Source organism: Rhinopithecus roxellana, chromosome 5 (genome assembly GCF_007565055.1).
Source record: "Rhinopithecus roxellana isolate Shanxi Qingling chromosome 5, ASM756505v1, whole genome shotgun sequence".
NCBI classification, from domain to species: Eukaryota; Metazoa; Chordata; class Mammalia; order Primates; family Cercopithecidae; genus Rhinopithecus; species Rhinopithecus roxellana.
The window spans coordinates 27,383,089-27,405,482 of record NC_044553.1 but is presented as its reverse complement, the minus strand read 5'-3'; the positions used below and the strand labels follow the sequence as shown (position 1 = coordinate 27,405,482).

Sequence of the window (22,394 nt, the reverse complement as noted above, 5' to 3'; positions counted from 1 at the left end):
GGGTAACAAGCAGTGGAGGTGAAGAGTTCCTAGGAGAAGTACAGAGGCACCTGGGCCGAGAGCGCCTAGAGCTCTGCCAAGCTCGTTAGCACTGATAGGGTAACACGGCCCTTCTCTCACCCGATTCCAGGCCTGTCATTAAAACCAGGGGAAGGGCTGCTTCCTTCATTAAACCTTCCCTCTCTCCCTGACTGCCTTTGGAGGCCCCACAGAACAGAGGTGCTGCTGTGCTTATCATGCATGTGCTGTTATTCTGGCGATCATGGATGGACTTCAGGGGCCTATGAACCCCCTGAAATACGGGTTTGATTTTATGGGTAGGTGTATTTTTCAGGGCTATGGGTCTAGATCTCATCAAAATCTCAGAGGGACCTTCCTTAATACAAAATGAAATTCAGATGCTCTAGGACTGGCTCTGCAAGGAACACTCTGGATAGAGGTACATGGGCCCTGGGATTTTAGAGTTGGCCACACCTAGTTCCAGAGATCACTTCCTCCTTCTGCAGTCTGTCACTGAAGATGGTTGGCACTTTATTCTGTCCTCAAGGTGACAGTTTTTTTTGAACAGTTAATTTGTATTAGTGACTCATCTATGACTTTCCCGTAGTACAGATAACACTCTCCCCCTGCACTCAGAATCACCTGGGAATGTTAAAGGGCTGAGGACTGTGCTGCACACCAAATGCTCCGATTTCATTGGTCTGGGATGGGACACCCTGGATGATGATTGTCATGGGCAGCCAGGTCTGATAACTCAGGGCTAACAGCAGGCAGAGGAACAGGGAACTGAAGTAAGGAAGGGGAAGGGTTTTCATCTCATCTGCCATTTTTGGTGACTGGTTGTAGGTACCGGAAACGCTCTACCGTGAGGGTTTCAAAACTGGTTACCAACTCATTCTGAGCTGGGAATATTCTTACCCACTGGTAATATACAGGGGAAGGGAAGTTGTCAGTATATATGCAGATATTTTCCGTTTTAAACTTTATGTGTATACGCACAGATGCACTTAAGCCCAACTTGTGGTCCCTGCACTCAAGAGCACACACAGCCCTAAAAGCCCCATGCAGCTGCTGCTTTGCAGTTCCCTCAATGAGAATGCACTGCTTTCACTGACACTGAGAATGTTTCCCTTCAAGGAAGACTGTCTTGGCCTTCTCAGGCTCTCAGCAGAGGATGATGATGATAATAGCAGCCGTCACTCACTTTACATGGTAAAGTGGCACAGTACACACTGTTCTAGATGCTTTTTTTTTTTTTTTTTTTTGAAATGGAGTCTCGCTCTGTTGCCCAGGCTGAAGTGCAGTGGCATGATCTTGGCTCACTGCTACTTGTGCCTCCTGGGTTCAAGCAATTCTTCTGCCTCAGCCTCCCAAGTAGCTGAGACTACAGGTGTACACCAACATGTACCACAATACAAATTCCAGGTTGTCTCTTTAGTAGAGACGGGGTTTCACCATGTTGACCAGGCTGGTCTCGAACTCCTGATCTCAGGTGATCCACCTGCCTCAGCCTCCAAAGTGCTGGAATTACAGGTGTGAGCCACCATGCCAGGCTGATGCTTTCTATGTATAAAGTCAGTCTTCAGAGCAATCTGGTGAAGACTGTAGTATTATCATCATCCCCATTTTGCAGATGAGGAAACTAAGGCAGGAGGGCGTAAATAACTTGCTCAGATTTGTACCATGATAAAAAGGCAGAACTGGGACACAAACTCATGCATTTTACCTCCTGAGCGTGTCTTTGAGCCATGAAGTCAGACATATTTGCCCAGCAGTGCTATAAGAAAAGCTAGGCAGAGACAGGAACAGGGGAGCACTGGCCACCAGATCCAGAACCTTAACCTTCTTTTCCCTGTAACAGGCTTCATCCCTCCACCCCTCATCTTCGGGGCCGGCATCGATTCCACCTGCCTGTTCTGGAGCACGTTCTGTGGGGAGCAAGGCGCCTGCGTCCTCTACGACAATGTGGTCTACAGATACCTGTATGTCAGCATCGCCATCGCGCTCAAATCCTTCGCCTTCATCCTCTACACCACCACGTGGCAGTGCCTGAGGAAAAACTATAAACGCTACATCAAAAACCACGAGGGCGGGCTGAGCACCAGTGAGTTCTTTGCCTCTACTCTGACCCTAGACAACCTGGGGAGGGACCCTGTGCCCGCAAACCAGACACATAGGACAAAGTTTATCTATAACCTGGAAGACCATGAGTGGTGTGAAAACATGGAGTCCGTTTTATAGTGACTAAAAGAGGGCTGAACTCTGTATTAGTAATCCAAGGGTCATTTTTTCTTAAAAAAAGAAAAAAAGGTTTCCAAAAAAAAACCAAAACTCAATACACACACAGAGGCACAGACGTACACACACTCAGACACACACTGACTTTGTCCTTTTTCTGAACATCAGAGCCAGACAGGATTCAAAATAAGGAGAGAATGAGATCGTGCGGCGGGGTCCTGGAGGCCACTCGCGCGGCTGGGCCACAGAGTCTACTTTGAAGGCACCTCATGGTTTTCAGGATGCTGACAGCTGCAAGCAACAGGCACTGCCAAATTCAGGGAACAGTGGTGGCCAGCTTGGAAGATGGACATTTCTGGATATACATACACATACAAAACAGAAAACATTTTTTTAAAGTTTACTAAAATAAAAAAAAAATTAAAAAAAACACAAGTTGAAAACATTGCCAGATTAAGCACTAGTGACACACCCCGTGCCACCCTCTTCCTCCAGATGGGGGTGGGGGTGGGCGCACAAGTCCGAGGGGTGGAAGCCCCACTCCTCTCTCTGACTTTCGCAATATGGGTCACTGTGTAGACGACTCACCCAGTCTGCATGCGGTTCAAGGCCCCAGAGTTCTCTCAGTGATGCTAATGGGTGATCTGTGCTGGAGTTTGTAATTGGTACCTCTCGCCAGCTCCATTTCCATGTTCAAGACTGAGGGCCTGAGGGGGAGCCGGGTGGGGGGGCCAGCAGCTCCCAGTGGCGGGCATCCACCTTCCCCCAGCCCCACAGAGTGACTCAGGAAGCAGTAGGCCTCGCCTGGCTATGACTGACCCGGCTCAGAGCTGGTGAGACCCAACACAGTCCAAGTCATTTGCTTACATTTGCCAAACATTTTGCCATTTTTAAAAGAAAAAAACACAATCCATATGAATTTCAAACTGTTGTATGTATAATCCTCTAATACTATTTTTAACTACTTCTAAAATCTGTTAACCCTTCAGTCACTAACACGGTTCTCTAGGCTGGATTTATTATGCTGGTTGCTTTTACTTTTTTTCTCCTTTTTTAATGCACCAAAAATATGTGATACAAGGGATGCAATTAACCTATTGTAATTTTTATCACTTTATCCTCATTCGGATATTCTACAAAAACAAGAATATATAATGTGTTATAAGAAGAAAAAAAAAATGCTTCAAAAAGAGTGAATATGCAGCCTGCCTTTAAAAGAATCACATTTGAGACAACAGGGGATAATGTGATGAATTGCAAATTTGCCTTTTAGCTTTCTTCCCCATGATTCAGTGATCACTGTCATGGGAAGCCCTTTTATATTCATGCTTGACATTCCAAGAGGCGTTCTTTTCAGCCTGTGGAGGAGAAACTCTTAGATGTGGGTTTATGGTATGTGGATGCAACACTTCCGGGGATGGGAAAGAAGAACAGTTCTCTAGCACAAGCTGTTAAGAAGTCTGTAGCGTCTCTGATAACAAATAGACCCACAAGCTCCTGGAAGCTGTTGTGTGTCCAATGCATGAAAATGTCTTTGACATTTTCAGGGTTAGTCTAGAACTAAGGCCCTTGTCTGTGTTTTGAAGGTGGGTGAACCTCAGAAAATGAACCTGTTATGATTTGGGGTAAGAATCACGTTAAAAAACCTCTTGCAACCAGTACACTAGGCCTTCTATGGCCATTTCCATAAGGGGACAGAGCTTAGGTAAAGGCACACACTCATACACAACCAAGGGCCCTGCTAACTTACCCCTCATGCTTCTTCAGTAATCTTTGTTCATGTCACATTCCTGGCACTGGAAAAAAAACTCAAAGATTGATTGGTTTGCTTTTTCACCTTGGACACATTTGCAGTTTACCCACAAGGCAAACAAAAGAATCAGGAAATAAAATATGGTTGGGCGTGGGGCAGATATGGTACTAAATTTTTAATGAACATTGTAAATGAAGAGGCTTGAATGACAGCCCAAATCTAGAGAAAGCACTGAGCAAGACCAACGAAAAGAAAAGCTGTGTCGTGGTGTGGGGCCACCGTGATCAGCTACCTGGGGCAGGATGCTTCTGAGACAGGCCTTTCATCTGCTTAGTGTTAGTATGTCCTTATGAAAATGGGGACACTCATCAGTATGTTAACTAGTAAAGGGGAGATGGTTCTCCAACCACTTCATAAAATATGTATGTTCTGTTGTTCCTAAGGCTTTGAGAATATCCTGTACAGGTTTCGGTTTAGTTTTGCAAATGTATTGCTAATAGGTCACTCCTATAGATTATTGCTTGGCCCTTCAAACTCAGTACACACACACTGAGGCCCTTTGACCTAGTGTTTTATGGAACTATTTGTTTTGAGAGAAAAAAAAAAAAAAAAAGGTTTTTAAAACTCTTTGCATTTTGGACTTTTTTCCCTAAAATTTTAGGATGAATGTGAAAAAGATGTTAGAATAACAGGAAGACAACTCCAGGGCTGAGTTTTATCAGCAATTGGGTATAAATTTAAAGACCCCTGTTGCAAGATGGCTCTGAATTCTGTTGTATCGTCTTTTAAAATTTTAATTTTTCTCATATACTACCGAACAGAAAACTCAGTCTAGATTTAATTTGCCTTTTGTGCTCTAAAGAAGCATTGTACATACAACACTAGATCAGCCCCCTCAATTATCTGTTTGGTTTCAAGTGAATGAAAAGATTTCCTGGTAAGATCTCCATTGGATTTACAGAACACAAAAAAATGTACGGGATGGAATAAACCTAGAAAGTGAATGCTAGAGTTCTCTCTCTTCTGCTACAAACTCCTACACCATCTCAGTTGAACATGCCCAGGGGTGGATGAAAAGTCTCTCTCTGCTGAAACTGACAGATCTTTGTAACTCCTATGCATAGACCAAGAAGGTTTGGGTTTTGTTTTTGTTTAACCAATATCATTCCCTCCTATGAAGCAAGCACATTTTGCAAAAATGCCTCTCTAGGGGACACGGTTTGCTGTCTTCTCTCAGCTGAGGCTGTGTGCTGTCAGGGAAAGCTGGCTCTGAGGCACCCTGGGGACACAGGGTTCCAGAAGGCCACAGCATGGCATGCTGGCTTTCCTCACAGCTAACGAAGGAGTGGGAGCAGCCTCCTTTCACGGTCTCCCCAAGGAGCTTGCTGGGAACACTTAACAGACAAAATAATAACTGGAAACCCAAGAGCTCCTAAGGAATCATTTGACAGAGTTGCTAACATCTTCCAAGCAGGAGGGAGCGTGCCCCTCCATAAAAATCACTTCCTTTTCACCATCTGATCATGGAATAGCTCGCTCTAGCGCTTTTAAAGATTGGTTGAGTGGCATCTGTACATTCCAGTCCCCTGATCCCACTCCCCTGTGTCCAGTAATTGCCCTCCAGCTTCCCCTCACTCACACTATGGCAGGGCTTCCCAGCCCTTCTTGTTGAAAAGCCTGCAGAAACGTTCCACATGAGGGCAACCAGCTGATCCCTGGGATGGTAGTCACACCACTCTTGAGGAATTTTCCCAGGAAAAAGATTCTCCTGTGGTTACTAATGGTTATTCTTTCACACCTTCCAGAGGAGGTCATTCACTGAGGAACATGTAAAATGGAGATAGATACATGTACTAAAATAGAGAAACCTCCGAGGAAAAGTAGTTTCTGGCTCCCCGTGTGCCTGCTGGGCTGGTTTTCTTGCTGCCTGCTGCTTCCAGTCCTAGGAAGTCTGGTTTCTTCTCCACCCAGCCATGCCTGCCAGACCTGTGTAGTTTGCTCTAAGCCCTGCTAGGAACCCCAAAGGCCCTACTCAGCAGTGGTAAGCTGTGAAGGTCAGGTCAATGTATAGATGTCAATGCATCTGATCATACAGTCAAGACCAGAAAAACAGGATGAGCTTCTGTTGCAGTTGAACAGAGTTACACTATGTTTTGTTGTTGCATGAATATTTTATTTGGTTTGGTTTAGATGAGGGAAGAAACCATGCAAGCAGTTCTTTCAGTCTAACAGATGGAGAATACTTGCTGCTGCCTGGTGCTATTCTTACCTGACTATCTTGATGGCTTGGGAGAACCACATATCTGGCCAGAACCCAGAGGAAAGTACCAGATACGTAGCAGGGACCTGCTGACTCCACTGGGCTCATGCCACTCTCCTCTGATTGACCTCCTCAACCATGATCCATGTTTCCCTTTAGGGACTGTTTCCCCTTAGGTTAGAATCCACTTCAAATATCTAAGAGGTGCCAACTTTTCCAAGAGAGGGTGTTAGTGAAATTAAATTTGGCCTGGAAAATTAGTTCAAGACCCAAATATAGTATTTACCCATTTTCTACCCTTCCTTCTTTCCTTTTTCATTACACCTGCTTCACCCAACTTATTCCAAACTGCTACTCCCCCAAACAGCTGCAAGAACATAATCCCTTAGAGTAAACCACCCTAAATGACAGACTTTGGACCCCACGCCCCTAGTGTATTGTCATTGCTCTAGAGTAATTGGAATACCCTCTCACTGGTGGAAGATGCAAGGAAGATATTTTTGTTCAAATGCCTCTTATGGGGCCTGTTGCCTAGAACAGCATGTGGAATCCACCGTGAATGCACGCAGCCACCTACACCTGCCTCAGTAGTAGCTTCAGCAACCCAGAATGCTTGGTCATCATGGCAGGGACAACATGGGTTATAAAAGCTAAAATGGAAAATTCTGGAAAGCAAAGATAGCCCTGTCCCTTAGAAACCTCTGACTGCCATGGAGACAGGGACAACTCACACTTCTCAGAGACTATCCACGTTAGCATTTTTCTTTGCAGAGTTTGTTTTATTTGGTGATGCATTGTATGAGCTTGATATATTCGAAACATATATTTGTTTTATTCATTTCTTAAAATTTTGGCTATATGCCAAGCCCTAGATCAGATACAAAAGTGGAAAAGATTTGTTCCCTACCCTCCAAGAACCCCCATTTCAATGAGCTGGACAGATCTGAACACAAACAGAACCCATGGGATAATAGTATTAAGAGCTAGGGTCTGTCTGGGGATAAGGAGAGCCAGTTCAAGATGGTGGTGAGTTCTGCCTCATGGCAGCAAGAATCAAGAAGGCTCTGGAGAGTGGGTGGCCTAGAAACTAAGAACTAAAGAGTAGTGAGTGACTTTTGGGGAAACACGATGAGAAGATGAGGGGCAGAATTGCCCCCAGAGAGCCACCAAAACACATTCACAAGCGTTTTCTGTAATAGGCCAAGTAGTAAATATTTTAGACTTTGTGGACCTGCAGTCTCTGTTGCAACTACTCAACTGTTGTAGTACTGTGAGATCAGCCATAGACAACAGGTAAACAAATGGACTATATTCCAATAAAGCTTTATTCACAAAGACAGTCGGTGGCTGAGGGAAGGCCATAGTTTGCTGACCTCTGTTATCTTGCACAGGCAAGGCCTCAAGCAGCACTGTATGTTTGGGGGACCCTAGCGGCTGAGCATAGGTGAGGCAGATCCCAGCGCCTAAGACTCTGCTATAGCATGGGCCAGGGCATACATAGGAAAGGACCTTGAACTAGGTGTCCATTGGCCTTAACACTCCTGACCATGAGACTCTAATTCAGATATCTCATTTCCAAGAATAAGGTAAGTACCCCTTTGCTCTCATGGTTAAAATTGAAGGCAACATTATTTTTTTCTTGAGTGATGTGGCAGATTTGAACTGTATGGTCTACATTCCCATACAGCTGTGACACTGCAGCTTGACTAGAGTAACCGATCCTTTTCTCTTAAATGGTGGAAATGGGCACATGAGGGAGAAATGTTCAAAGCAGAAAAAGAAGAGTGAATCCAGATACCAAAGAGTATTTCCAATCCTTTTCCTCCCCACAACCAACACAAAAGACTGTCACCCTAAAGTTAACAGATATGCCAGGTAAAATACTTGGTAAGCACTAGTAATAACTACTACTAATAGTAGCTAACATTTTTCAAGCACTTACTATGAATCATCTGCTGGCTGAGCTTATTTCATGTATTAGCTCACGTAATCTCAACCACAGGGTGGCTCAAATTCACAAAGCAGACTTGGGATTCAAACCTAGGTGTATGAAAAAGCTTTCAGGTCTTAAAAAGCTCTTCTTATTCCCAGACAGACCCATAACCACTATGGGTGCTACCTCCCTACTGGGCAAGACACAAGGGACCTCCCTCCCCACCTTTAGACACTGATCAAGAAGACTGTGGCCCAAGTGAACTGTGGGGCCCCACAGGCTCCCACTTGCCTCCTGATGTAACAACCAGGACACCATGGCAACAGTGTTCTGGGCTGTGTGTTTTTCTATTGCCATTCCTGGTATTCACCCCTGAGCCCAGTGGTCCATTGATATGAAGTGTTTTACCTGAAATGGACAGATAAGAGGAATCAGATAGGAGACTCTCCTACTCTAGTGCATTCTGAAATGCACTATCAAAGCACCAAGAGGCCAGGGAGGCACTCCACAGTGCTGGTCATCAGCTCCCCTGGAGAGACCCCAGACACCTGCCATGGCTGGCACCCCTTTAGTCTACAGCATCAACCACAGGAGATCAACTCTGGCCCCAGGGCTTCAAACACACTGAAGCTGGTCCCTAATTGGATATACTTCCTCTCCAAAGGAGACCAGGGGCACTTGTCATATTGAGTTCAAGTCCCTGGTCAAACTCAGGCCCTAGCCACCCTAACTTGCTGTTCTGTCTTCTATTCTCAGATTCCACGCTTTTAGGAACAGAATATCCAGACATTTCCATTTTTGTAATAGTGACTCAGGTCAACAATCAAGAGTTGGTGATTATCATAAGTTTTCAATTTTTTCCCATAAGATAGAATTGATTATGTTCTTTTGCTATGAGCAAATGAACAACATAGCAAGTTTTCTGGAGGTTTAACATTCTGTAGGTGGACACTTGCCATCCCATTAATGTTTTTCTTAGCATTAACCTTATAGAAGATTCTCACACTAACCTTGTAAAAGACTGCTCTCATGGAGACATGTTTGGCAAGACCATTTGATTTTATAATCTAAGGCCATAAAATGAATTGGAAGCATAGAATTTACAAAGTGTTGCTATAAAAGGATCCCAACTGAACACAAATGGTGCTCCCATCCAGCACTTTAAGGGAGGGAAGGGGCCAGGAAGCTCATGTTTATTAAGCACCTGCTACCCACATGCCGGGTTCTGTGAATTCATGATCCCAGGTACTGCTCCCAGCAGCCTTCTCACACCAGCCCTATGAGGTAAGTATATATTCTTTTCCACTTCACAGGTTTGAAAACTAAAGCTCAGCAAATCCAACCCTTCTAAGATCACATAGCTAGTTTATAAAGCCACCAGGAGCCAGTGACAGATCTGACTCCTAAACCAGTGCTCTCTTCACTACAACACACAGCCCCCAAAGTTAGAACATGGAACTGACTTCTTTAGCCTCTATAAAGCCAACAGAGCATCTACCTATGGGAAACCCCTAGCAGGAGTCTATTGTTTCATAGAGAAGTGAGCCAGGAGTTGGAGGTGAGAATCTCTGCAAAATTTTGCCTATGGGCACAGGAATCTAGGTTTCACTTTAATAATTAAATGTTGGAAACCTTTCAAAACACTCCTTCCTACTTCAACCTTAGCCACATCAGCAGGAATTTCCCAGCCATTCATCAGCTTTTATCTTATTCATTCTGCTAAGCAGGGATGAACCCCAGCTCTCTAACTTCTGTCCCACCCTTCCTAACTCCCCACACCCAAGTCTTTCAGTGGAACCCCAAGACTATAAGAACTTGGGCTTTGTGAGAGTGAAGGAAGGATGCTCCAACTTGCCCAGGACTCAGGCTTCAGCTTCACAATCCCGAGGAAAGGAATGACATTTCCAAACTGTCACCTTTGTAGCACTAGGTCAAAGTCAAAGTCTAAAGAGGACAAATAAAATGGACAGGGACTTCTATGGCCTCATTGTGCCTATTGAACAGGAGAGCTGCATGTCACAGTCGATGAGACCTGCACAGCTTGTGAATCATCACCGAGACTAGTTGTGTTTTTAATACCTTTAAAATGAAGCTACAGCATCTATTCTGGAAATGTGGCGTAGGCTTAAAAACCTTGCTCCAAAGAGAATGTCGTTTCACCCAGCATGCAGTGAATATCTGTGGCTACACACAAAACAAACTGTCCTGAATGCTGGAGGAGAAAGCATGACATTGTGATGCCAGGCAGTTTTCTCTGACACTCAGTAATCTCTTCAATAGAGATGTATGGTGACACTTTGAGCCCTAGAACACAAGGTCTGTCACTAGTAATTTACATAAGACAAGAATAAATTATTGACTGGGAGACATCTTATTCATCCCCAACATTTGCTTGGCTGTGGGAATGGTCATGTAGATGAATATCCTTCCCAGAAAAGATACTTGGCCTTCAAAAAGGTCTCTGGGCTCAGAATCTGGCCCCTTGGGGTTACCTGGAATGAAACCCAGCACTTTATTGCTTTGACTGCCTACTCTTGTCCCTTCACTGCAAAGCCATCATGCTATTAAATAAGCCTAACAAAAAGTAGGTGAAGCAGAAAAGACCGATCTCTTTTTCCTCTTGGCTCTTCTTCCCTCCTCCCCCTTTAGGCACAGAGTACCAAGACATTGAGACTGAGAAAACCTGCCCCGAATCACATTCACCTTCAGAAGACTCCTTTGTGAGAAGCTGAGGGCCTGGCCCTCTTCCTCTTCCTGGAGAGAACAGCCCACCACCACCCACAGACCTCGCGGGCCTCACTTAGCGTGCTCCTCCCTGCCCGAGAACCCGAGGGTCCCCATGTGGATTATCCAGCCAGTGTGTGGTCCTTTGAGGCCCCAAGCACAGGCCTGTGATGAGGACTAAAGAGGTGACTTATGGTCAGGAGTACTCCAAACAGCTCTCAGAGTAGGCATCTTTCCTGGGTCTCTAAAGAGTCATGCTGACCTGGTGTGCAAATGCCCTTCACCCATCCCTCTGCCTCCTCTGGGGATGGCTTGCTGACATGCTTTAGAAACTCCCCTCTTGGAAGTGCTCCTCTGACCGAGGGCTTCAACAGCTTTAATGAAATCAGCCGAGAGGGTAAAAACCATCCTGTTGCACAGAATGGAGGGGGAAAAAAGCACATACTCAATAGATTTTTGAGTGTGGTATTCTGTATTTTTGCAGCTTTTATTTTCCAGATGAGCAGTTTAGAAATATGTGATGTAAAGTACATACTGTACGTTTGCTGAAAATTATATTAAAAGCACTATTTTAATTCTTTCTCTGTCTCATGCTCTAATCTCTGTTACCTTTCTTGTGCCTTCAGATAGAATGATTCTAAAAGATTCTGGAGAGTGCTTCTGGCCATGTGTGTTCTATATTTATGGGCTCTGAGGTTATGGACTTAAGAGAGTATGAGCTTTAGAGCCAAGAGGGACCTGAGCTCAAATCCCTACCCCACCACTTGCTGCTGGTGTGATGTTAATGTAGTAATCAGACTTCTCTTAGCCCCCGTTTCACCCTTTGTAAAATGAGAATATTAATGCCTGCTTTATAGAACTGTAGTAAGACTTAAATTAGATCATGTGTAAAGGTACCAAGTGCAACATACAGCACAGAAATTGTCATTGTTCATTACTACCCCAACCTCTGGCTGGAATCTAAATGCTCCACACCATGCAGCTTCTACTGGTAACATTTAGTGGTCCTATTCTGTCACTGTCTGGTTTTCATTTCCGATTCTCCCACTGCCTGTAAAGCCTAGCAGACAGGCAATTGACTTCATCTCACAATAGCCCCAGTGTCTGGTATAGTGCATGTCATTCCGTGGATGATCAATATGCAAATGAATGAATGATGAGCAAACAGCCTCAGACCGAGTCCCATTCCTCAGTGGAAACTATAGCATTTGCCTCCCTTTCTGTAGGTTCACAAGCCACCCAGTGGCTAGAGCTCCAGTGGCTTTCCCATACCTTGGTAGGCCTCTTCGTAATTGACTGGCTTCATCTCCATATCTTTATTAATTCACTAGCTGGACTCCTACCTCATATGAGTAGGTAGGTTGGGTTGACACCTGCCACTGACTTGCAGAATGGAATCCCCACTGCATTACTCCACTGGCCAGACTGGAGTTCCAAGCGTGGATGCTTGCCAGAATTCTATCTGTGCTTTGTCTTTTGGGCAAAGGACCTAGAATGCCTCCACTTGTCTTATGGGGCTAGCCCCGTAACTGACCCACTTTTCTTCATAGTCCTCTCCATCCTGAATCTTTTCCTCTGTAGCCCATCATCCACTGTAGCAGAGTTCACCCCAAATCAAAGCTTGTCAAATCTATTATTACTTGAAGACTGCACCCACCTCAGCCTTAAGTTGTCTTTTCACTCTGAGGCCTTAGGGGGTCAGGAAAGAATGTGCTTGACTTTCTTTAAGTCCCAATTATAGGCCATTGGTGCCTTGGGGGATTCTTTTTTAGCCTGGCCCTGTTATTTATATGATTGTTTATTTTTTGCAAAGCAACATGATTTATTCTCTCCAGTGTACAAATCCCAAGAAAATGCAATTTCAACATTCTCCGTCCTGATGTGAAAAATGCTGAAGCAGCTGAAAAAGTAGTTAGTGGTTCCTCCTGGGCTTCACCTGCACCAGAAATTCAGATGGAGGCAGAAGGGAAAGGAGTAGGGAAAGGCTATTGCTTAAGGTATCATTGTGTTCAGTCCCACATTTTACATTTGTTTTTGTCTATAATCCAGTTTATTTTCCCTGTCTACCATTCCCCCATAAAGGTGGTAAACTTAAAGAAAACTTATTCTCTCCATTTTATCTCAGCCTTACAAGGACATATTCTTAGGCAAGAGATTTTTCTTTCAATAGTTAAGTGAATTCATGAGAAATCTGTCCATAAAGGCTGTCCAACTATTAATAACTCAGAGAGAATACACGGCTTCATCAGACCCCAAAATGCCCCCTCTTCCCAATGTCCTCTCAGCTGCCATGGGGCACCAGGGCCTTGAACTACATACACAAATAGCTCATCTTCCACACTTGAAAGTCCAACTTGACCTCTTTTCCAGTCTTCAGGAAAGGGTCAGCCATGCACTCAAGCATTTGGCTCAACCAAAACAACAGCAGGTTGTTTCTGTGGCCCCATAACATGGATTCGGAACCACTCACACATCCACTTTACAAAGAACTTTCTGTCTTCTTCTTTTTAGGCCTTGTTACTTAATGAGCTACTGCTGTAGAACAGCTTCCATAACTCTTGAGACAAATGTCTATAGTTAATGCACAAGGCAGACTCACTTGCTTTCCTGAAAGCCTTTAAAACGTGTCTTAACCTTCTTGAGTTATAGTATTTCCAGTTATAAAATACATGAACATGTATTTATGGGATCCCCAAAGGAGGGCACTTCAGATCTTCCAGAATCCTGCTCCTCTGTTGCTCATGAAATTAAGGGGTGAAGTAAACAAGACAGAACAGCAAGCTAGGATGGCCAGTGTATGAGTTTGACCAAAGACTTGAACTCAGTATGACAGGTGCCTCTGGTCTCCTTCGGAGAGGAAGTATTTTCCTGTGATGCCTCTCTACATCACACATCACTGAGACCTTCACCATAGTACACAGGTGCAACTGAAACATGCTGCCAATGAGAAGGAAGTGGAAGGCCCCTGTCCCCAGACTCTGCTTGGCAGCTGACTCCTTTCTTCCTTCAGAAGCTTACCTTGCCCTCCATCTTATGCTTCCGTTTCTGTGGACAATCATTCTGTATTGAGGCAACTATATTTTCATAGTAAAAAATTAATACTTGATGTAAGTTTAAAAAAACAGCCCAAAGAAAAATGAGAATTCTTTTCCATTGTTTCTAAAATCATCATTTTCTAGCTCTTCAAGTTTTGTGCAAATGACTAGACATGACAATGCAGTACTACAAAAGGAGACATTCCTCTTCAGCAGGACGTTGGAGATAAGATTTTATTTCCATCGCATCTCTGCCTGCGAATGTGACTTTGAAAGGTCACATTACTGCTGATCATTTTCTCAAGTGGTGTCAGTAGATTGATCCTGACAAAGTCACTGAGGCAGCTACTGGGGAGGAGAGTGCAGAGTGAAGACCCATGCTGGGTGAGGAGGGAGCTGAATGCACATAAGTAGGCCTCACTTCGACTTGGTCTCACCCTCCACTTCCTGCATCCCATGCTCCCTGGGAAGATGGACCCTGAGGAAGATGGTTAGTTTCATTCCATATTTCAAATAGATATATGTCAGATTAAAGCAAGGCCGTGACTTTTAGCAAATGAGTATGGACAGGACTCCGTGAAGTCCTCTGCACACAGTGGGCACTTCATAACCGGGGGCAATAGGAGAACAAGATGACTTAGGGGAGGGGTCCCCAACACCCCCAGCCACAGACCGGTACCTGGAGGAGATGAGTGGCAGGCAAGTGAGCATTACTGGCTGATCTCTGTCTCCTGTGACATCAGCGGCGGCAGCATTAGCGTCTCATAGGAGCATGAACCCTGTTGTGAACTGTGTATGTGAGGTGTCTAGGTTGTGCTCCTTGTGAGACTCTAATGCCTGAGAATAGTTTTATCATGAAACCATCCCTACACCTCCCACCTCCCACTCTCTTCATCCGTGGGAAAATTGTCTTCCATGAAGCCAAAAAGGTTAGGGACTGCTGGCATAGGGGAAAGAGCGGGTAACAGGTTTACATCCTGGCGGTTCAGCCACTTTTCAGCCTGGCCAGGTTAGCAAGTCAAGACTCACTCTAAACCACAGTCTTTATGTAGCTATAAAATGGGAAGATTACAGCCTGTCCTGCTTGGCAGGGACAACATGACAATTCAATGTACATGTATAGCCCGGTGTCAGTCCCCAATGGGGCTCAGGAAGTCATGAGTTTCACTGAGAAGTCTCATTTTTGGCCATATAAATACAAAACCACTTCTGTTTGCCAGTATTTGTTACCACTCTGCTCTTTGGGAACCCTCTCTCCTGCTGAGTAGTGACTCTCTTAATGAGTTCTCAGTCAATTTCTTCATTTTTTAGTCATTTCTACTTATTAAAAGAGCTTTGCTTCACTCATTAAGATCCAGTCCTGACCATTTGAGAACTTCATCCTCATATACCATTTAACCCCCACAATGGCAGGCCTGGCCTGTGGCTCGGGGGGCCTGTAGTGGAAGGGGAAGTGTGGTCTGCACTCTCCTACCCCTTTTCTCTTCCCTGCCCCAACTGGGCTCCAGATGAAGGTATGGGAGCTGAAGAGGGAAGTGAGGTACATTCAGCAGACTGCCTGTGGCTAAGCTTGCTGCCATCACTGATGACCACTACTGATGTGGCTCCATCTGTCAAGTATGTTTGGAGGCAGACAGGCAGGCTCCAATAAGCCCAGCTGAAGGAAAAAACCATCCAACAGTTCCCTTTGGCTCTGGGGCTCCCTTTTGAGAGGCAGCTCCAACTCCCAACAAACTCTCAGTTGCCCACTGTGAGCTCCACCTCGCTTCAGTAAGTACCATTTTCCCCACAGCCCACAGCCCAACCTCATCTTTCCTTTAAGCTTGAACTCTAGGATGGAAGTATTAGCAGGGCTCTTATTCCCCACTATGAGTAACAGGTAGCTTCCAAGGGCTGTCCCCTGCCTCCCTCCTCCATGGTCCCATCTTTCCAGTGTACTCCCCACACCTCTTTTCAGTCTGCTGTGATAGCAACAAGACACGTTGGTAAGTCCACATGCTGGCAGGACATACAACCAGTGTGCATACCCCTAAACTTTATGAGCAATTGCTTTGGGAACACTCTTCCCAAACAGTGCCTTGCTTCGGAAACATTACTCACCCAAAAAGGTGACCTCTCATGCTCTTCTCCAGCCCTTTGTGTGTTTTGGGAATGGGTATGTATAGGGTGGGAGCAAGGAGTTGGTAGTGTGAGTTTTTCTGAAAGGAGAAGAACTCAAAAGATCCCCACCTTGCACACCACATCACCACACTATACAAATACGGAAAGAGAAAGGCCAGCCAACAGGTGGCAATGATGAGAGATGACACTCTCTCCCAATTTTTCATAATGAGCACACACCCTACACCTGAGCCTTCAACTGTCTTCTAACCTCCAGGTAGGTATGTCTTTGTAGATTTCACACTTAATCAAAGAGTGTTAGTTGAAAGCCTGATATGGAGCCCTGTATCCTCTAAGGACCTGTAGAGAGATCCAAGGAGAACCTGTACTCAAACTTTCAATCTAGATTGAGGCAAGACAAGTATCCACATAATACAAAGACCCCTATCAGAGCCCTGTCTATTCAAGGGCTCCTATTGAGCAGTAGGGACATAAGAGTGATGGGCATTCAGAGAGGATAGAAGCCCTATGACCTGGAATAGCCAGAGGAAGCTTTCTGAAGGACTTGGAGCGTGCAAAGACCCCAGAGGAAATATTTGTCATTTAGGCTTCAGGTACAATGCTTTGCCCTGCCCATAGCAATAGGTTTCTGAAAGGCAGGGCAGTGGCTATAGAAGTAAAATGTACACTAGGATAACAACAATGTACTAAGTGCTGGACGAAATTCTTTACAAAACTGTCTCCTCATTTAATCCTTGCAAGCCCCCTGTGAAACAGGAATCATTTCATACCAGCCCCTTAGCTGGGATTTGAGTCTCAGTTCCTCTACTTGCCATCTGTATGATCTCAGTTTCCTCATCAATAATATGAGGATAATCATACTCCATAAGAAGACTGTGAGGATTCAGTGAGATGATGATTCTAAATCACTTAGTACTGTGCCTGGCCCCTAGAAAATAACCAAGAAATATAAGGGCTCTTCTTCCACTTCAGCACATAGAAAACACATTCTCTCATATTTCCAGGTCATCTGACAGAGTGTTAAATTTTTAACAGAGCTAACTTCCATAGGTAAATAACTACAACAGCAATTATCTCCCTAAGGGCAATTATTTGCCATCACCATTTACACCCACCGAAATTACATTCACAAGAAACAGAGTCACCCATTGGCAGATAAATGTAATTAAATTGGAAGAATGACATCCAATGGCTGATTGGATTAATAAAAGAAATTTATTCCCTGGAGATATTTCAGAAATGCTTCTCCAAGCTGGATCATATTTTTTAAAAGCTTGTACTCTGAATTCAAATTATGTATTCTTTTCCAAAAATCAGCATGCCTCCAGCCCTTATAAACACCATGTACTTCTGAGAAGCTTTGACTACAATGGTTTTATAAACCACACACACAGATACAAATCCGCTTGATCTTTGTATAAAACTACATATATAAAAGACATCATACTTTGTGGCAAAGGCGATTCGGCAAATATTTTGACTGGATTATATGTTTTCTGGTTTGAGAATTTTATTTCAAACAGTAGGCAAAGACCATGGCGTATGTTGTCACCTCACACATTTAAACAATTTTTTGCCTTTAAACCCTCCAAGAATAATCACATGCAGATTTGGCTCAAAATACCTTGAAAAAGTGAGTTTATAAACTCTTTATTATAATTTCTTGTGAATTCCACAGCAAACTAGTAATAATTAGCAGACTCCAAATTTATGGATCTTGATAAGGGATTTTTCCTTTTCTTTTTGGGCTGTCCAACACACTCATTGTTCTTATGAACACGGGTCTAAGTCTTCATTCCTAAATCTGTCTACTGTTGTCACTCCAAAAGCCTCAAGATAATTGGTATCCATTAGTTACATGAATTTTTATGCAGCTCTCCATTTGAGTTTTGGTGGCAGTCTACACTGGCATACTTAGGTTCTTGAAATACTTCTGTGAGGTAGAGATAAGAAAGCCATAAAACTTTATTTTACTACTGGAAAAATCCCAAAGAGGAAAGGTGTCTTTCCCTGTAGCTCTTACTTTGCTCCTGTCACAAAAGAAAGTAAAACCATCTGTCCCAAGATGGCTGCCAGAGAAGAACACAAGCTGTTACTGGCCTGGAAGAGCATTTCAATCACTTCCACATTTTCATACACAAAAACTGAATTTTCATACAAAGTGATTGCAGAAGTAAAAATGGGTGCATTCAATATCCATTCTGCATTTGACATGCTCTCAGAGTGTCTAGACCATGGTTAGCTTTGAGAATTTCAAGTTGCATTGAAATGTGCCCTTAGAGCAAACCACATTCATTAATAATCAAGATTAACCCAATTAGACTATAACTGAAATACAGTCAAATTGCTACCCTCTTCAACTCTTTGGAAGACCATTTAATGATCTTTCTAAATACCCCAAATTAAAATGTTTGGTATTAGAAAGATTCTTCTGTTGTCTTTTTTTAAAATATAAGATCATCTTTTCTAGAGACTAGTGTAAATGGATCTTAGTTGTTGTATAGTTGGTAGCTGTGTGCATAAATTAGTAAATGTGGTGAATCAATGTTCTCTACTTCCCTGCCTGTATAGGCTCAGATCTATGGACATCACCTTATTTGCACAATTCTGCACATCCTTCTATCTGTGGCATACTGGGTGTACACAAGGTTCTGTTCCTTGAGTACTGATTAATATACATTTCCTACCTGATTTGCTTTCAAAAAAAAAAAAGTAAAATCATGGCTACAGAAAAGACTGTACTCATCAGTCCTGTTCATTTACAAAGATTTCATACTTAGTTACAATCTCAACAGTGATAATGGTTTCATTCATGATAGCACACATAAAAATGAATAGTAATAAACCTATCAGAAATATGCACTATTTACTTTATTAAATACTAAAACTATCCTAAAAAACAAAAGTAATAACTTGAAAAATAGAGACAATTACCATATCCCTAGAACGGATGGTTAAAACCTGGAAAAATGTGATTTCTCCCAAATGAATCTATAATTTCTATGCAATCCCCAAGAAAATCTCAATAGGAGTTTCTATGGAAATTCACAAACTGAATGCAAAATTCAAATGTAAGTAAGAGCTCGAGCATAGCCATGGTAATTCTGAAAATAAAAATAAAAAATGAGGACTACCCTTCTCAAAAATCAATATATTAATAAAGCACTAGTACAGTTGACCCCTGAACAACGTGGCTTTGAACTGTATGGGTCCACTTATATAGGTTTTTTCCCAACCAAATGCCGCATCAAAAATATAGTATTCTTGGGCTGCTGTATTAGCCTGTTCTCATGCTGCTAATAAAGACATACCTTAGACTGGGTAATTTATAAAAGAAAGCAGTTTAATGAACTCATAGTTCCACATGGTTGAGGAGGCCTCACGATCATGGCTGAAGGTGAATGAGAAGCAAAGTCATGTCTTACATGGTGGCAGGCCAGAGAGCTTACTGCAGGGGAACTCCCATTCATAAAACCATCAGATCTTGTGAGACTTATTCACTACTACAAGAAGAGTATGGGGAAAACTGACCCCATGATTCAATTATCTCCATCTGGCCCCACCCTTGACACGTGGGAATTATTACAATTCAAGGTGAGAATAGTATTCTGGTGCAGTCATTCCAGAAGACAATCTGGCAATGTCTATTAAACCTGTAAAGGCCTATGCAGTGGGATCCAGAAATTACCTTTGTCAGCATCCACCCTAAATAAAGGGATGAGTGGGGATCAAGGAAGGAGGGTTACATGGAATGACAGGGGGATCCTTGGTGATCAAGGATTGAGTTTCTGGTCACCCTGTCATCTTTCCCACATCATGACCTGCATAGAGCATGGCTGGGCACACAGCTTCATTTCCCTCTACCTCACATTCCTGTTATAACTCCACTGCCTCCCTTAGTTTAAACCCAACCCATCCTTCAATATCCAGAACAAATATTGTAGAGAACTGTAGTACTCTCTGGGATTAGCTCATTCAGCTTGACTTTTTGCCAAAGGCTTAATACTTTGTTCACATAATAATTTTCATGGGATGTCCTACCCACCCCAGTTATCCCAGAATGAGCATACCTAAGCATTTTTCAAACCTTCCACTGGGGGTCCACAGGCACAAGCTGGGCTGGGAAGTCTTAATGCACCAGCAAACTCAGTGGCAAGACAGCGGATAGTCCACCGACTCCACATTGCCACCCCGCCACCACCCATTCACCGGGAGTGAGTTTCTCACTTGATCCCACAGTTCTGTGCTCTCACCATGCTTATACTCAGTGTTACTCATGTTTTGGTCCATATGTTACATTTCCTCTACTGAGCTATATTCCGTGCAGACAATATCTATGCCTTGTTTCATTCTCTAACCCTGACAGCGCATAAGATAACCCCTTATTTTTAAGGTGTTAACATAAGGTTAAATATACACATAAAGTTACATTAAATACTCTTAATTTCATTTCTGTCCTGCAGACTAGAAAGATGGATAACATAGCAGGGGGAGGGTCTGACACCTAAGGCTATTTCTAACCATAGGCATCTTCTGTGATTGACCAAATCTCTGCTAAGATTATATGAGGAAAACTAGAACTGAAAGTGCCTTGTTATTCCCCATCTCCCTTTAGCTGAATTCAAATCAGCTACTCGGACTGATAACTGTTTATGCCTAGGATAGGACTTCAGAGTTGCCAAGATTTTTGTAAAACCATTTGTGTTTTTCTTGATTTTCTAACAACCCAGAGAAATATCTGGAGTGCCAGGGGCCAAGTGGCTTACTCAATGGCCACTTGGCTAGTAAGCAGAAAAGCTGGAATTAAAATCTCAGTGCATTTTCCTCCAATATTTGAGTGTTTCCCCTCCCCATACTACTTCTGTCTTTGTATATAAATCAGGAATCAATACCTCATCTGAGGTGTAGATAGATATGAAATGGGACCAGAATCCAATGCCTGTTAGGGTCTACTAAGATTTCATTTTTAAACAGGTTGAATTGCATGGGTCCAGGGAGCCACATAAGATTTTGTAGTCTCTGTAGTTTCTCCAGGGCCATCTTTCCAGGAGACAATTGTGATTTGGCCATTGGGCTAAAGTAGAGCCCTTGTGTCAGGGAAGACTCTGTCAGGCAGGGGCCTTTGGGGTTATCAGTCTTCTATGAGCTCTGGAATGGGGAATGCATGCTTCTCAACAGACTGGAACATTCAACATAGGCATCTTCAGGCTGAGAGACCAGCCTGAAGGTTTGTTTCCTCTGGCAACAAACCAAGGCTCCAGGTAGTTCAGGGATACCCTGAACTTCAGAATGGGACCCATTTATGACTGCAGCATGGGTCCTTTTGCCTCTTGGTCTAGCTCTTGACTAACGCTTCCTGAGGTCCATGTTCTCCCAGGACACTCTGAGTACAGCTTGATTTTATGTATTCCCTCTGAACCTCTCCAGTACAAATTTGGCAGCATGGGCCACTCTTCTTCTAGAAGAGCCAGGTCAACAGTCTTTTGTCCTGGGACTCCACTGAGGCCAATCTATAAGGATTAAGGTCATCTCACGTTGAATATTCAGAGCCTGGGAAGCTGTGCTCCCCTCTCCTCCAAAGGTGCCTTTGGACGTTGGCTAGCATCTTATATTAGGCAAGCCTGGGCTAGTGTGTCCTAACCCTACAATGTTTTCAAGTCTTCTGGGAAGAGGTTTGGGCTTTCTTCCCCAAAAGGTCCTCAAGATAGACTCCCAAAGATTGCTCCTGAATGTACTTCGTGCCCCCACTTAGCCACGGGAAACCATAGGACCTCCTGAAAAAAAGCCTGAGCACCTTCCAAAGTAAAACAGGTGCAGACTGAGGTATGAGGCAGTTTTCACAAAATAAGCAGGACAATTTCTCGTTATGCCAGATGGCAAGATCAAGTGACCCGCGGTGCAGGGAGCCATTGCTATTTTTCCTCCTACTGCTGTACCCTGAAAATGCAGATTATCCCAGAGGGCAGCTGAGACATAAAAGTAGCAGCTGTTATTTATTGAGGCCCAATTATGTGTCAGCTACTGTCCTAAGTGTTTTAATTCATCTTCACAAATTCATATGGCAGGTACAATTATGTCAGTTTTCCGAAAAGGAAAGAGATACTCAAAGTCCCTCCTAAGAATGGGTAGAACTGGGGTCCAAAGCCCAACCTCTGTGACTTTGCCCCCAATAGAGGGCACTGGCCTTGCATTTTCTAATCTTGGAAGAATTATTTTAATAATTGATGGTGGTGATGTGAATGGTAGGTTTTAGGGATAAAGCTCCTTCGGTTCTTCCTAGAAAACCTTCTATTGCAATATGGTGGGAACAGCCAGACCCTGGAAGGGTCC

The 22,394-nt window shown here is 43.7% G+C and overlaps 1 protein-coding gene across 3 annotated transcripts in view; it reads left to right on the top strand.

The window, feature by feature from the left end:
- The window catches only part of SLCO3A1 (solute carrier organic anion transporter family member 3A1), a 314,561-nt gene extending 303,073 nt beyond the window's left edge, over positions 1-11,488 (top strand). The window contains exons 10-11 of one of the 3 annotated variants that reach the window (XM_030930383.1): positions 1,862-2,104; positions 10,834-11,488. In XM_030930383.1, coding sequence (XP_030786243.1) covers positions 1,862-2,104; positions 10,834-10,916 — 326 coding nt within the window. In that variant the 3' untranslated portion in view covers positions 10,917-11,488. Of the gene's footprint in view, positions 1-1,861; positions 4,996-10,833 lie in introns of those variants that run through there. The other 2 variants (XM_010361724.2, XM_030930382.1) reach the window with 2 other exon arrangements.
- The last annotated feature ends 10,906 nt before the right edge of the window (positions 11,489-22,394 follow it).